The 15628-nt window shown below is 39.5% G+C and overlaps 1 protein-coding gene across 1 annotated transcript in view; it reads left to right on the top strand.

Annotated features, from left to right (window-relative positions):
• Positions 1-15628, top strand: part of HECW2 (HECT, C2 and WW domain containing E3 ubiquitin protein ligase 2) — a 359319-nt gene that overhangs the window by 203122 nt on the left and 140569 nt on the right. Inside the window, exon 3 of the mRNA XM_049106445.1 lies at positions 9731-9838. Within this exon, the coding sequence (XP_048962402.1) occupies positions 9731-9838 (108 nt within the window). The remainder of the gene's footprint in view (positions 1-9730; positions 9839-15628) is intronic.

Genomic DNA, 15628 nt, shown 5'->3' with positions numbered 1-15628 from the left:
TGTTCCAGAAAGATTGCTCTCACATACTTCCAACTAATATTTTCAGACTGAGTTTGGATTAGCTCCAAAACGTATTTGGTTCACTTCAATAAGGGTAACCTCTTTCTTTAAATCAAGTTAGCCATTATAGCTCTTGATCTTATTATATGAGCTAAGATTAAAGGTGTGATTTACCCATCACTGAAGGATGCTTTTGTGCTGAACTTCTTATTTTATAGATATAATGGTTGTACGTGTCTCAGAATCTGCAGCTATTAGGTTCATATAAAAGTAACATCCTGAAGATTCTAGAGGTTGCTTTTAAACTTCGCTTAGTATTAAAAGGGACTATCTTTGAGCGAGAGCTTAGTGTATGTATGGTATTAAAGAAAATCATTAGAGGAAAGAAAGGAGGGATATATAATCAAAACCTCATTGTCGTTCCTGGCAACTTTTTGACACACATAGAGCCACAACAGAGATTGCCAAGTCAAACACGATATTCACAATCCAAGTCTCATTGTGTAGGGAGATGAGGGCATCCCTGCCTGTTCTTTATTAAGCTGAACTTAAAGCTCATTGACAGAATTTTAGGCTTCAAGTGACCTTCCACCCAAGAACTGTGCAGATTGATTTCCTCTGTGTGAGAGACCATGTTAGGTGTGTAATGGCATAATGTACTCTCATTGTACGTGTGGACTGCACTTCTACTGTCTGCTCATTTGTCATCCAGATTAAGAAAGCAGTCACCAAAAACACGTAAATCAGCGTGCTTTTGTTTTAATTTACATACATCTATGAGAAATTAGGATAAAATTATTTATTTAAAGAAATTTTAAAAGGTAAAAACTAAGGAAATGAGGTTGAGGATCTGCACTTTTGAATATTAAAAGAAAAACATAACTTTTTTAGAAAGAAGGAAGAAATGGATTTAAAAATTTCTAAACCCCACACATGTAGTTCCTAATATGTGCCAGGTTCAAATACTGTACCCATGTACTCCTCACAGCTTTGTGAGCTAGGTGCCATTATCATTTTATAAATTAAAGAGATGGAAAAAAAATTAAAGAGATGGAGTCTATCCAGTTTTAAGATTTGCACAAGGTTATGGATCCAGTAGATGAGAGAGATGGAATTTAAATTTAGGTCTGCTGTTTCTCAAAATTCTGGGATCTTACCATCACCTAATAGCCGCAGTCTGGCAACATCATTATCAAGCGATGTATTACTCTCTTGATACCTGTAATAAAGGATTTGTACCTAAAAAAATAAAGCATATTTATGTTGGTGAACAGAAGGGCTATGTGGACTGAATGCCAGCGATATATTAATTATGTTGCATTAGGGGTTTTATTGAGTTACTAAGAGACGGAGAATCTGAGCTTTCTGTTTTGACTGATTAAGGTTGAGTGTGGGAAAGTTGGACTTTAGGGGAGTTGTTTGAATAGGGAGAGGGACAGGAAGAGCATGGTGGGCTTAAAGAGTGAAATTCAGGCTGGTGGTTGGACTTGGAGAGAGCTTAGAGGTGGATGAGTCACCTCGCAGGGTCGTTTGAGTGGAGAGTCTGGAATTGATTCACAGCCTTTTGCACTAAGGGTGGCTATTTATAGCTACCACAGCTCTGTCTGCACACGAAAGATGCAGACGGGAGGAGAGGGTCACGTTTAGGTTATGGCTTTAGTGCTTGGTGCTGGGCCTGGGTGTGAAGCATCACGGGCCATCTTCTCTCCCACTTCTACAGTCCATTCTGCACATGGCAGCCAGAAGGATTTTTCTTAAAAAAACATGGATCATGTTACTTCCTTGATTTAAGTTTTCCGGTGACCTTCCATCATCCTCAGCCTCAGGAATTCAGACTCATCACAGTGGTCTAGATGGAAGGTGTGATCTAGCATCAAGGACATGGTCTCTGGGTTCACTGTGCACATACTACTTTCAGGATCCTGGACAGATTTCCTAACTTCTCTGTACCTAAGTTCCTATCGTTTAGAATCTGACAGTGGTACCTACCTCAAAGGATTGTTAGAGTTGTCAAGGAATCGATAAAGACAAAGCAGTAGAACGGTGCCTGACATATAAGCCATCTCTGAACTGCTTTACTAGCTTGTATTCTGGGCCATGACTGAAACTCTTAGGAGGTATCTACCAAAACGAGTTCAAGTGTTTCCTCTCGCTAATCTGTTGGTGGTTTCCTCCCTTGTCAAAATGAGTGTTTAATCATTAGGTTGGGATCAACTATGTTATATAGGAAGTTGCTTAACAGCACACTTGTCTCCACTGGATATATGTCTGGAGGTGTGGGTGTCCAGGAGGCTCCCTCAGAGGTGTGCCTAGGACTTGGCTCTAAGTCATCCAGTGTGGATCTAGTGAAAGATTTCCCATTTTCCAGGTTGGTTTACCACCCTGGTAGATGGCCTGCCATAGAGGATAACCATAAAACATCTCTCTCATGCTTTGGGGGTACATGGCCTTGAATCAACACATCTGTGCTCTCAGTCCTGCCAGTGCATCAATGTACATGCCTTTCAGTGCACACGTACCCCAAGGCCAGACCCTGCAGACTGGTCATCAGCTTCTCTGAGCCGCTGTTGCTTTTGTTTGTTCTTGTCCTGTGATGTGCTGTGCCTTTTTCTCCCATCTCTAGTGTATTTTAATCAGCAGATCTTTCTGGTATCTATAGGAAAATCGCTATTCAAGTGAGTACCAAGCCATAGTCATTAGTGTTGTGGTAGCAGGATCATAATCTCTAAAAACATCTGACACATTCTTTTTTTCAACTAGAGTGAGTTCAGTGTTAGAAATTGGGCATCTAGGGAGACTAGGTTAAAACTAATGTCACGTTTGCAAATTCATGAGGAAAGTTATTAATAAATTCTCATAGGACTTAATAAAATTTATATTCTGTTTGGTGCAGTCATTGGTAGAGACTCCCCCTTCCCTTGCAATGTAGTTCAGATCCCAAAGTTGTTGTCAGAGTCTTCCTGTCACATTGCAGCAGGATTCCGTAACCTGCCCAGCACATACTTGTAGAAAATTTGCAAAAAACTTTACAAAATGGTTAAGAATAGCAAACAGTCCCTGTGAAATTGTGCTCTTTGCCCAGCTCTTTAATGAACATTTTGATTCAAATTGTAGTTTAGTATATTGCTCTCCAAATCCTAAATCCCAGGGCATCTAATTTTCAAGTATAGCCAGAATAAGCCAGACTCCCTTATGATCCCATCTTAGGGCATAGTTATATTCAATTTGTATCCAAAAAGTAATTTAAAACAACTTAGATGTTTATGCCATTTGTGAGAAAATGTAGGGAGAGATTACTTTAACAAAAGAAAATTTGCAAGCATCATTTTTCATCTCTCTGGCATAATTTTCACATGACATTTTTCTAAAAAAAATCCTATCTTTTCGTAACTCCCGAGTTGATTGATAGAAGAGTGGAGGCTATGAGCATATATATTTTTGTTCCTGTTTTATCTCCAGTACTGTAATATTAACATAGATATAGAAACATTTGCAAATTCAAATTTTGTTTGGATGTATTTGAGATGTCTGGTCATATCACCTATATATTCTCTTATTACCTTAAAAGCCTATTCAGAGGACATTTTCTGGAATCAAAATCATGAACAGGAAAAAAATACTCTTTTAAAGATAATTTTCATAGTGATCTCTGCATATTAAATATTATGGGAAAGGAGTTGTAAAAAATTGAGTCTCTCTGCTTACATTGTTTTAGCTTTTGTGGCATTTTAGAGAATTCATTATTTAAATGACTCTTTACAATCATATTGTGGGTTAATATAATTAATCTTACTTTTCCAAGGATGAAAAAGATAACATCCTGGGGCCCAGGCAATGACAATAGCTTTTGCCACTGAATTCGGCTCTAAATATGGCCACTTGTTTCCTGTTTCTGATGACCATTCATAGAACTAAAAAATGAGCTCCGGGTAGTAAAGCAAAATTTGCAAAAATTTTTGCATAGACATGTCTATGTCCATAGACATAGTATGTCTATGGAACAGCGAAGCAGAGGAATGCATAAGGCACCTTAATGACTGGCCTAACGTGTAGATATCCAAAGGATATCTCCTTTGTGCCTCCCCAAGATACATCAAACCTGATAGATCCAGAGCCATATGAATTCCACACAGTTACAGGGAGTGCTAATTATTCCTCCTCTGCGCCTCTTTAACTGTATAAAGTACACACAGCCCAATCATGGCACTCTTGACATTGCATTGTACCTTATGTGTCAGTCTTCCCTACCACACTGTGGTCTCCTGATGGCAGGAAATGGGTCTTCCTTATCTTCCATAGTAGGCAGGCAGTCATTTAATGCTTTTCAATGAATGAATGAGTGAGTAAATGAACAAGCTAACAAATGAGAGAAACAGTCATCAGAGATGTGCACAGTCCAAACCATTGCTGTGATTGCTCAGTATTCCTGGAAATAACCATAGAACAGAGTTTCCATGTGTGGTCTTTGTAGTAGTATTTCTATCAGAATCAGCTCCTTAGAGTGTTCGCTAAACTTCAGATTCCTGTGTCCTAACTTAAACCTACTGAACCCAAGTCTCTGGAAGAGCAGCCCAGGAATCTGCATTTTAAGGAAACCTTCAGGATACTCATAGTGAGCAATGGAGCTGGGCAATCATTGTTGTGGAGGATCAATTAGCTAAAGGGAAAAGTGGCCAATGATGATTTGTTTCCTAGTGAATGTGCAGGAGATGTTGGTAAGTTTGGTTATATAGAGATTTTGTTTAAGACCCCACATGTTCCTCCTAAAGATAATGTGGTTTCAATTAAGGAAAGGGGGCCTGTTTCTGACCTAATTAATTAGATCTGAGAAAATTCTCTGAGCCCCTATAATCTATAGTTACGAGAATTGTATATGGTGTAATCTTCTATCTCTGTGCCTTTGTTTTCTGGGTCCAAACACTTTATTTGTTTTTTCCTTGGAGAAGCAGACTTAACAGAATTAATTCCAGTATTAATAACAGAATAAATTTAAATAGCCCTAAAGAGTCATTAAAAAAAAAAAACAATGCTAGATGAAATCCCTTCACAAAAGTATCATGGATTGCTAAAATAGGCAAGAGTGAAGATTTTCAAGTTTTTTTGATCATGTTCCCATAATTTTCTTAAACAGATAGGTATAAAATTATATTGAAAGGATTTTAGGGCTTTTTTTTGCATATGTACTTTGCTTTCTATTTAGAGAAAATGTACCACCAACTAGACTTGTAAGAGAACAAAGAAGACATATGAGACACGAGTGGACAAGCTTTATATAAATGCTACCAAACAAAATTAGATTTAAAGAAGGTACTTAGGTACATGAATTAAACATCTGCAGTGTTTCTTCTTTGTAATTATGTTCCAGCTTAAAAGTTACCCAAGTCTCTATAATATGCGCTCCTAGAAAATAGACTATTTCAATTGTAGAACAGGCACTTTAATCCTAGTAGGAAGAGAAATAAGAATGAGAATGGGAAAGCAAGCAAGAATGGTAACGGTCCAAGAGTAATGTCAGAACCAGGGAATGTGCCTCATGAAAGCTGACATGTTTTTAGGTTTAAAGGAAGAAACAAAGTGAGAGATGGTTGGTTATGTGTGGAGGGGATTGGGTCAAAGGCTCCACCATAACAGGGGTAGAACCCTGGGCAAGAAGGCCAAGAGTAAGTATGGATACAGAAAAGATGGTATTAGATTATATAATTAGATTTATAATTATGTCCACATTCTACCTATAGGGGATATAGAACCCTCTGTTTAGTATATATTTTATATTCAGTTATTTTTCTTACTTCGAATTGGGATTTTTTAAAAAAGACCAAATCACCTAATATACATATTAGATGAGGGGAAAAGGAAAACTACTTCTACAATCTGGGAAAAATATTATGTCCTTAGACATCCATGAAAAATAGATGTCAGCATAAAAACGGCTATCACGGAAAAGTTGTTCTGGGTCTAGACTAGAATTGACTCCAACCTCAACAAAGGTGTTAACCTACTTAAAGAGGAAAGTTTTACTCTGAGGGACCAATTAAAATTGGTCTTGAAACAAAGAATAGGAATGAGTCACTCTAGTCGTTCTTTATGTGGTGTGACCAAGGCTGGCCAGAGTTGTGCTAGTTAGCAGCATGGGAGCGGTAGTAGTGGTGGAGGTTGTGAGAATCATGTCAAAATAATTTATACTCTGTGCTCCTAAGCTGGCTTATTTATATGGATTTGATATTTTCAATTAAGGGTAGCTGCCACCCATTGCCAGAAGTGCTTGTCTCTTTCAGACATAATGAATTATCAGAAACATAAACTTATCAGAGAAAAATTTCAATCTAGAATAACCAGATTATTAATCAACTTGGGTATCTTCTATGTGACAGACACTGTGCTTGGTGGGGAATAAGATCTTCCTCATGGAGATTTACAGGGTGGGTCTCTTGCTGTGGCATTTTTAAATTAGAACAGATCCATCAAACTTCTCCTGTGGGTTTGCTCATCCTAATTCTGACCCATTTCTCATTTTTATGGGACATTTGAATTCCACATGAGCCTGAATACTCATAGTACATTTTCAACACTTGGCTTCAACTAGTCTTTTTTTTTTTCTTTAAATATCACAAATTTCACCAAATAGAGCTGTCTACATGACCTATGAGCCAATGAGGGGAATTAAAGTCAAAGATCTATCTATGGCTTATCCCAACCCACAGGAACTGTTGGGTAAATTGAATACACAGATCTGTTTCTTGGTAAAGACTCTTGGAAACAAGCACCCATCACTCTTCTCCCTATTTTCTACTCGACACAGTGCAGTATTTCTACCTTGAAGTGGATGTGGCTGGCAAGGAAAGAGTTATTAATGACCCTTCTTGGAACAAGAGACAGACACTGTCACTGGTTCTCAAAGTGCCTTTCTAGGAGGAATGTAAGGGATGTGTGGAGGCTCACGCTCCCTTCCATCTGGCGCTCGGGTCACCTACAGTGATTCTCCTCATCCCATTACTACCTCCCATTCTTTTTTTTTTTTTAATTTTTATTTATTTATGATAGTCACAGAGAGAGAGAGAGAGAGAGGCAGAGACACAGGCAGAGGGAGAAGCAGGCTCCATGCACCCGGAGCCTGACGTGGGATTCGATCCGGGGTCTCCAGGATCGCGCCCTGGGCCAAAGGCAGGTGCTAAACCACTGAGCCACCCAGGGATCCCACTACCTCCCATTCTATTTCTGCTCCTCAGTGGTCCTTCTTCCCAAGGTTATGTCAGAAGTGTACATTTTGTTTGGCTTACCTGATGCCTTTGAAGGAAGCAAAGGTAGGTAACACCAGAAGTACAAACCTCTTCTTACAGGGAGGTCACATTAACAAGTACAGTTTTATTACCTCTGCTTTTTATCACCGTGATCCTGGTGCTTACTCCTTAAATAAGATATAATGGTGCCTCATCTTTCCTGAGGCCTCAAGAGGAAACTCTCACAATATATTCAGAAAGTTTCTTATGTGTGTAGCCACATTTTTTTTAAAGTATTTTGAATGGTTGGACACCGTCTACTTCTATGTCTATATTCTGTTCCTTGCAGGGTCCAGCTTTTTCTGCCTTCCAGTGACCAATAGCCAAACAAAAAAAAAATTATGTACATTTATTTGCAAAAACATAAGAGTCTCTCTCTCCAAGCAGCTCTGCCCACTAACCTGTCTTCTAGAAGGGGAGCAAGTCTTTTTGCGGTCTAGACTGAAGCAGTGATGCAGTGTTGGGGATTCTAGGCCAAGTCAGGCCTGAGGAGTCTAAATCACTGATCGCTTTTTAGGATGGTGAGTATATATGTCAGGAATTGTGTTAAGCTGCAGGTAACAGAAACCAAATAGGAATTTATTTTTGCCTAGGTAGCAAGAAGTCTGAAGGCAGGTGGTTCAGGGCTGAAGGATTTGTCATGGCTGCTTCTGGCTTTTTGCTCTGCCATCCTTACCTTAGCATGTAGCACTCATCCAAGGAGAGGGGTAAGGAAAGAACAAAAAGGATTATTGAGTCTGCCCTTTTTGAATCAGTAAAATAATAGCTTTCCCAGAAGTCCTGCCCAGTAGACTTCCACTCACGTCTCACTGGCCATAGCGAGGCCACATGCCGTCCTTAGCTGCAAGGCATTCTGGAGAGGGAAGTATTTTTAACTGGAAGCATCGTTGCCCCGGATAAAATTGGGGCTCATTTGGCAAGGAGGAAGCTCAGTGGATGGGCAGCGATCAGGATCTGCCCTGAGGGGCCACATGACACCGATCACAAGCACTGCTGTTCTGTTTCTGTGGTGGAATGGAGTGGTTTGCCTGTGGTGTTTGTTTAGGAGAGGAGGTGATGGCATGAGTGGGTCATACTTTTCCATTCTTACCGAGAACAGTGGCTCCTCCTTCCACAAAAAGAATTTTTGCCTTACAACCTGCTGACTGCCCGTGGCAGGGAGGACCCATCCTCCCAGAGTTCTTTGGCTTGTGATGAAAATAGTTGGCTCCTAACACAACCACGGTCCGCAACCTCTCAGACCCGGCCTGTCTGATCTTTCCCTCTGGTCCACTTTCTATTTCTTTCATGCTCAGAAGCATGGAAAACAAAAGGGGAGTTTTTCTTCTCAGGATTATTCCCTCGAGCTTGCGGCCTTTTCTCCACCTCTCCTTTTTCTAGTGTCGCTCTTACTTCACCATGTGTTGTTTATCCCAGCGCTCAGTTAAAATGTGTCCTTAATCTTTCCTCCTGCAAAAGGGATTTGGGGGGACAAATGAAGCACCTCTGACTTTATTTATTTATTTATTTATTTATTTATTTATTTTTGCACCTCTGACTTTAAGAGCCAATGTCACTGTATACATTTTCGTGTACCTAAAAAACTGTGAATGGCCGTCTTTTTCATTTTATTTCCTATTCTAGGCCCTAGGACAGAGCTTCAGACTAACGGGATGCGGGCAAATGATTAAATACGGATCCCTTCAGCCTCCGGGGAGGGGGCCGAGCCTGGTGCCACCAGGCACCCCTGCCTGCCATTTTAAGTTACAAGCGTCTCCTTCATTTAGTCCCAGTGTGTCCTACAAATAGTACCATATTCTGTGTGCCATGGGGTCCGAAAGCTTGGGAAATGCTGCCTTCAGGCCTAACCTTCAGGTCACTGTCCTTTCTATCCATACAAAAGCTTAACCACTCTCTTCTTGTATTGTTCAAGATTTACTGCCTTTGACCTTTTCTAGAAAATTATCCTTGCAGACTTGATGACTTGGTTGGTGTCCCCCGAACACCGTTCCTGGCAAACCTGTACTCTGTCTCCACTCATTTTCTTAGCTTAATGTCCCCTTTTTTTTCATCCCATTTTGGGATTTGCTTTGCTCTTCCTTTGTTTTTTTATATTGGATTTTACAGATGGGAGTGCACCCGGCCCCTTTCTTATGATGGATCAGTTCACCACTGATGCAGCAGCAGTCGTATCCCTTGTTCTTTCCAGTTTTGTCTTTCGGTGACGTTGATTAACTGGGCCAAGCCCAGAAATGCCAACTTCCTTCAGTGTCCTCCCCAGTTCTCCTATGTCAGTGCAAGAGCAGAAATGCAGGGTAATAATCAGCCGGGGGCTGGTCACCTCTAACAGCGTTCATTAATATTTCCCCCTTTATCTTTTCTTTCCTTTATTTTAGAACTCGTATTAGTCTTTGAGCTAGGGGAGGACATACAGGTTGCAATTAAACTGAAAAGTGTTTGTTTGGTTTTTCCAGATGAGAATTCTCCAGCCAACTTCTGGGATTCTAAGAACAGGGGTGTGACTGGAACTCAAAAAGGGCAAATTGTATGGAGAATTGAGCCTGGGCCCTATTTCATGGAACGTAAGTACCAAGCGAGAAATAGAAGTTTGTTACTGAACGTTCCATAAATATGCGGAAATCTAGGGAGTCTTTTCTAAATTTATTATGAAAGTTTTTGCCTCTGATTTACATATTTATGCCACGTGTCTTCAAACTTGGAAATAGGAAATGCTTGTTAGAGAATGTTCACATATTTTGAAAGTATGTAAACATATATGTGTATGTATATACGCAGGCACATTCCATATACCTTGTGAATGCAGAGTATATAAAGCATGTTTGGGTATTTTAATACTTTACACGTTTTATGTGCCCTGGTATCTGCATTTGTAATTAATATTTATTATATTAATTTCAGGGAGTAGAAAGAATAAGATTTCAGTTAATTTAAGAATTTTCTGGGCCTATAGCATACTTTGCTATTATTTTTCCCAGCAGCAGTGACTCTTGCATTTGCGTCCTGGTCTTTACCATTAGATGAGAGAGTCTGGGCATGGTGACGTAGAGGTCAATTTTAAGAATCAGAAATTGGCTGCAGATAACTCAGCCGTTACCCAGTTGACCTGATGTTGTATTTATTTGTAAATATAAATGCCTATACGTAGTACATGGTTCACGGAAATATCTCATTCCTTTTTATTTAGGTGGAGGAGGGTATTTATGTTTGCCACTAATATTATTGAGAACATAGTATGTACATTTTTGTGGGATAGATGGAAGTGTGAATGGATACATATTTACTGGGCGGTTCAAATTAACTTTTTACATTTGGAGAATTCTTCATTAATGTGGAAAAATGGACTATTTAAAAATTTTCTGAGTTGTTTAATTTTCATAAGAATTAAGTTTTCTGTGTTCAAGAGATTTCGTATAGGAAAGTGTGTGCATGAAGGATGGTACTTATTAAACTTTAAAATATAAAGTAAAGTTTGATGAAATGAGAACCTGCTATAAGCACGTTTTTATTGAAGTATATAAATTTCTGTCATATAAAAAATTATTTTCAAAGATTAACATCTGTTACTTTGAATTGTCATTAAAGACATCAGATCATTTCTTCCACATTCTTCCTGGTAGGTCAGCATTTCCTAACTTTCTCTAATCATCCTTCTCTCTCTCAGAAGGACTGTCTTTTTTTTCATAGTTCACTAACTGGCTAGAGTCTCTTCTGAAATCTTTAAGGGAAAATGCTCATAATATATCAATAAGTGAGGGGGGGGGAAGCAGATAGATATAACAATTCTAACTAATATGACACATAGGTTAAAGTCTGTAAAGACATTTGCCAAAACGTGAACATGGGCTGCTTCCTAGGAGGTAAGATTTTGGTGATTTGTTTTTCTTGCTTATTTCTACTTTTCGTTACTCTTCCAACATTTGGCCCAGCTGGCACCGCCATCTTCTAATGAGAAAAATAAGTGATAAAAGAATGTGGGAGACAGTGGAATGGGTTGCTTTCATTCAATATAATTCCTCCTTTGAAAGGATCCCAGGGTTTAAGAGGCTGACGTAGCTGGGGAATATTGCCAACTGAACTTCAAGGGGAAAAGGCAAAACAACCTTCCTGTTCTCTCCCGAATGCCAGACTGCTAGGAATGGTGGCCTCTAGAGAGAGTGTGCAGATTCCAGTTGGGGGGCCCATTTGAACAACCTGGGAAGAAGTCAGTATCACATACTGTGTGACCAAACCCCATTTACAGAGTATCCCATTTGCTGCAATTGATTTTACTTCTCCTCCCAAAAGCTTTTGAGATTTATAATGTCCTGGCCGATCACAGTATACTAATATCTCCGTCTGGATGAATGTTTTTCTTTATACCTCATTCTAGTATTTAATAGAAATAAGCTTGACATTGAAGCTAGGAATTGGAAATGAAGAAAAGAGTAGGGTTTTGTCATTGTTTTATTTTCTCCTCTGAATTCCACCTTAATTCTACACACACAAAATTGGAAATATTGTGTATCATGAATGTAAAACTGGAAATATGCAGTAATATGTTTTTGTAAGGGCTTGAGAAAAGTCGTGTGTATTGAAATCCAAGGCAGTGAATGAGAATTACAGAAAGATTTGGTTCTAGTATGAAGTTTATCTTAATTAATCAGAACAAAGTCTCCTCCAGCACACATGCCTATCCTTTCAATGTAAAAACCTCCTGTGGTATTTATATGAGTGCTTCATAGTGTGGTCTGTGTCTTTTAGACATTTTTTTTTTTTTTTTTTTTTTTTTTTTTTACCGCGTATCTGGCTAGAGCAGACCTGGGGGACTTCCCAGCATAATGAAGTTTTGCTTGAATCTCTGGATCTGATGGCATGGGACTTATAAAAAATTGGTGGGGAGGGGTTAGACAGCTTCTATATTTTCAGCCTCTGATCTTGAAAACTCATGACATTTAAAAACTTTTGCTTTCGTCTTTAGAAAGAAAATTTATCTTTAGCTCATCAGAAGTTCAGGCAAAATAAAATTCTCTGAACATTGACCTAAGTTCATGGGCAGACCTTGATTTGAGCACTGTCTAAGCTATTTCTGAATGTAAAGATGGCTTTAGTTTGTCTAGATAAAGCCCCGGAGGAGGCAGGCAGCCCAGACTTATATTATTACAGGGCCTACTTAAATGAATTTGAAGGACAAAGATGGTTTAATTTTGGGCAGATGACCTTCCTAGGCACTGGACAGAAGGATCAGCTTCCTCTGCACCTACTTGTCATAAGACTGTCAACTGTCAAATAGTCCTCAGACGAGCTTATGCTTGCAGAAACTGAATGGGTCATCTTTGCAGGATGTATCTTGAGTTTGGAAATAAAAGAGGTTTCAAAGTTGTCTTGTCATGCTCAGATGTCTCTGTTATTCTAGAGTCTTCTGTAGACTATGGTCATTAATTTATTCATTCATTCAGACCTGTTCTTGTCATTCCTTCTATTTATCTGTCCCATCTGTCTCTCCCCCAGGCATCATGAAGTATATATTAAGTGCCAACTTTGTGCCACATGCTATTCTAGGAGCTCACTAAACCCTAGATCAATGAATGAGCTTAGAAATATGAATAAGCGTCATAGCTGTGTGCTGAACTGCTCTGTGATCGTTGAGGATAATATCAACAAATATTGCTATTTGTATAAATGATACAGTATTTTCACATATCTTACCTGGGAAGTAGGCAGGATTAGGAACCTGAGCATCAAGAGGCTTGTGTCAGTAAGAGCCTTGTCTCTGATTGGCACTCAGGTTAATTAATATGCTTTCCAGGATGCAGTGCCTTGCCCAAACAGAATCTTCATGGATGGCTTTTTTTTGGGGGGGGGGAGGCAGATGGTCTGGGCCTCTTATTTATACTGTCTGAGTCTTTGCTTTAAACTTGTCCAGTCCCAAGCCACTTCCCGTCAACATCAGAATGACCTTCTAGTCCCTTGGGTGGGGATTTGGTGCTTTTTATTTTCTATTCTCATACTTCAGGATCCTGTTCATCCTCTAATCCTATTAGGTTTATGCTACCTCCACACTGATGGTGTCTGTCTTTGATTTTCATGACTGTGTATCTGAGCTTGAGCAGAGGAGGGCTTGGCCATCTAGGCTTTATTGGCCCTTGTTAAAGAGAAGATAACTTGAGGTAACATATAAATGATAAGTTAGCCTGTCACTGGAAATGTGAGCAGATTTCCTCAAGAGCATGAGGATTAAAATGTGGTTTCCTTTTTCCAGTTTGTGGCCTCTGCAAAAAAGATTCTATGAGTAGGAATCAAAATAAGAACATAATAAAAGCACATAGGGCAATGGTTAAAATTATGTTTTAGGATAAATTGCAGTTAGTTTGATGTTTTTTAAGATTATTCTTTTTAAATAAAAATGCTCTGAAGGAAGGACATTTCTGTGCCACCCACTTTATGGCTCAAAATATTCAACTTTTAGAAACTTGGGAAAATGCAGACTTTCTAAAGAGGAACAATTTATTAATGACTGCCTAAGTGAATCTTGTAGCTATTTAAGATGATGGATGAGATCCCAGTCTTTGAAACAAAAACCATTTCTCGCAGGGCATGGCCTGTAGAATCTTTCTTCAGAGAGGGCTTGAAGTGGGGTTTTATACTAATGCCTAGAGTTAATGTAGCTGAGTTGAGATAGTTTTTAAAAAATAATTTTTGAATAGGAAGCACGGAAAAAGAGTATAATGTTGAAAAGATACAAAAGGTCAAAGTGAGTATCTCCTCAACTTCATGCCCCAGTCATCAGGGTTCCCTCCCTGAAGATAACCACTTTTACCAGTCTCCCTTGATCTGTCTGGAACTGTCTTATTCAGATGCAAATCCAGAAACAGACCGATCACTTTAAAAATGCAACATCAGAATCACACAGTTAGGGAAATCCCGTCACTTAGGAGCATTGGTAGGTTCCTAATCTCTTTCAAAGTCCCTCCCTGACTTCCCCTCCCCACAAAACAGACCCAAGGTGACATCTCACCAGGATCCTCCTCCCTTCTATAGAGGTGATGGAGCTGGCTCACTGGTGCTTGGGGGAGGTCCTCACTTTTGTTTATGGAAATGGGGAAGTTAAACATTGAAAAATAAAGGGCTTCCTATGACATGTCAGCATTGAAACAGAGCCTGCCAAATCTCTAGTGACTCTCTAAATGAAAGTATCCTGAAGATTACTGCAAGGCGCCAAAATATATTTCCATAATTCATGACTGGCCTCAATCGTTCGGAAGGGACCTTGGAGGGAGGAAGATGCCATTTGGGTGGTACTTTCTTCCTTCCTTCCCAGGCTAGAGCGAGCCCAGCTAATGATAGGTCCTTACAGGTTAATGCAAGAAGCCTCACCCTTCTCCTGGCCTGCTGCCCTCTGAGGCAACGTGCTTTTAACAAGGGGATTTTTTTTTTAGAGAAAATACTCTTGCTTTTTATAGTCTGAAGGAATTTGTGCACACACACACACACACACACACAAGCACACATTTATGTATTTCCATAATTTGAGGCCAATAGGAGGAGATGTTGGTTGCCACAATTAGCTGTGGAGAAGCCATTCTTGGGTAGGTGGGGTCGTTCACTGCTCCTCAGTCCTCCAGCTCTCTGTTCTTATAGAATACATGTTATTAGTCTTGGAAGGAAGCAAGTGGGAGAGGACGGTTTGGTCAGATCTATGTAGCTCTTATTATTTCAGTAATAACCAAAAGCTTGTGTAAATGTTTGGCAAGGTCAGTTGGAGAGGTGTTCCCAGGCAAGTGAAGTAACAATAAAGCTAGGATTCCTGGTAGGTCATCTTGCTGTTCCTCGAACCCTCGAACCCAGCATGCTCATTCCTGCTTCCCTTCTTTTGCTACTCCTCACTCCCGACTCTCTCTGCTCCATTTTTCTCATCTGTAAGTTTGAGTCCAGACAAATATGTTCCATGAAGTCTTTCGGACTCCACTGTGTCCTACCTAATCTCCATGGTCTCTATGCTCTGTTACCTCTCTGCTCTTTCTTTTTAGTACTTGTCTTTTGTATTTTGTCCTGCCTGTAATTGTCATCCTAACAGCTACACTATACAATGCCTGCTAGACCAGAAACCTTTCTTGGATTCCCTTGCACTGACTGTCTGACATGTGATGGGTACATGGTTAACAAAACCTTTTGCTCGATGATGCTGATTGTAATTGATTGATGTGTATTGTATTCACAATACATTGTGAATCACTGCACTGTGATTATCATATATAATGGAAACACTCAATATTTTACCCCATGATAGGGTTAATTTTTTGAGCATTAGTATTTTGTCATTGATAAGAAAATGTAATATGGTATTGTATTCTTAGTATATAGTATTTTTAATC

This window comes from Canis lupus, chromosome 37 (genome assembly GCF_003254725.2).
Source record: "Canis lupus dingo isolate Sandy chromosome 37, ASM325472v2, whole genome shotgun sequence".
NCBI lineage: Eukaryota > Metazoa > Chordata > Mammalia > Carnivora > Canidae > Canis > Canis lupus.
Note: the sequence above shows the minus strand (reverse complement) of the source record. Positions and strands in the feature narration are given on the sequence as shown.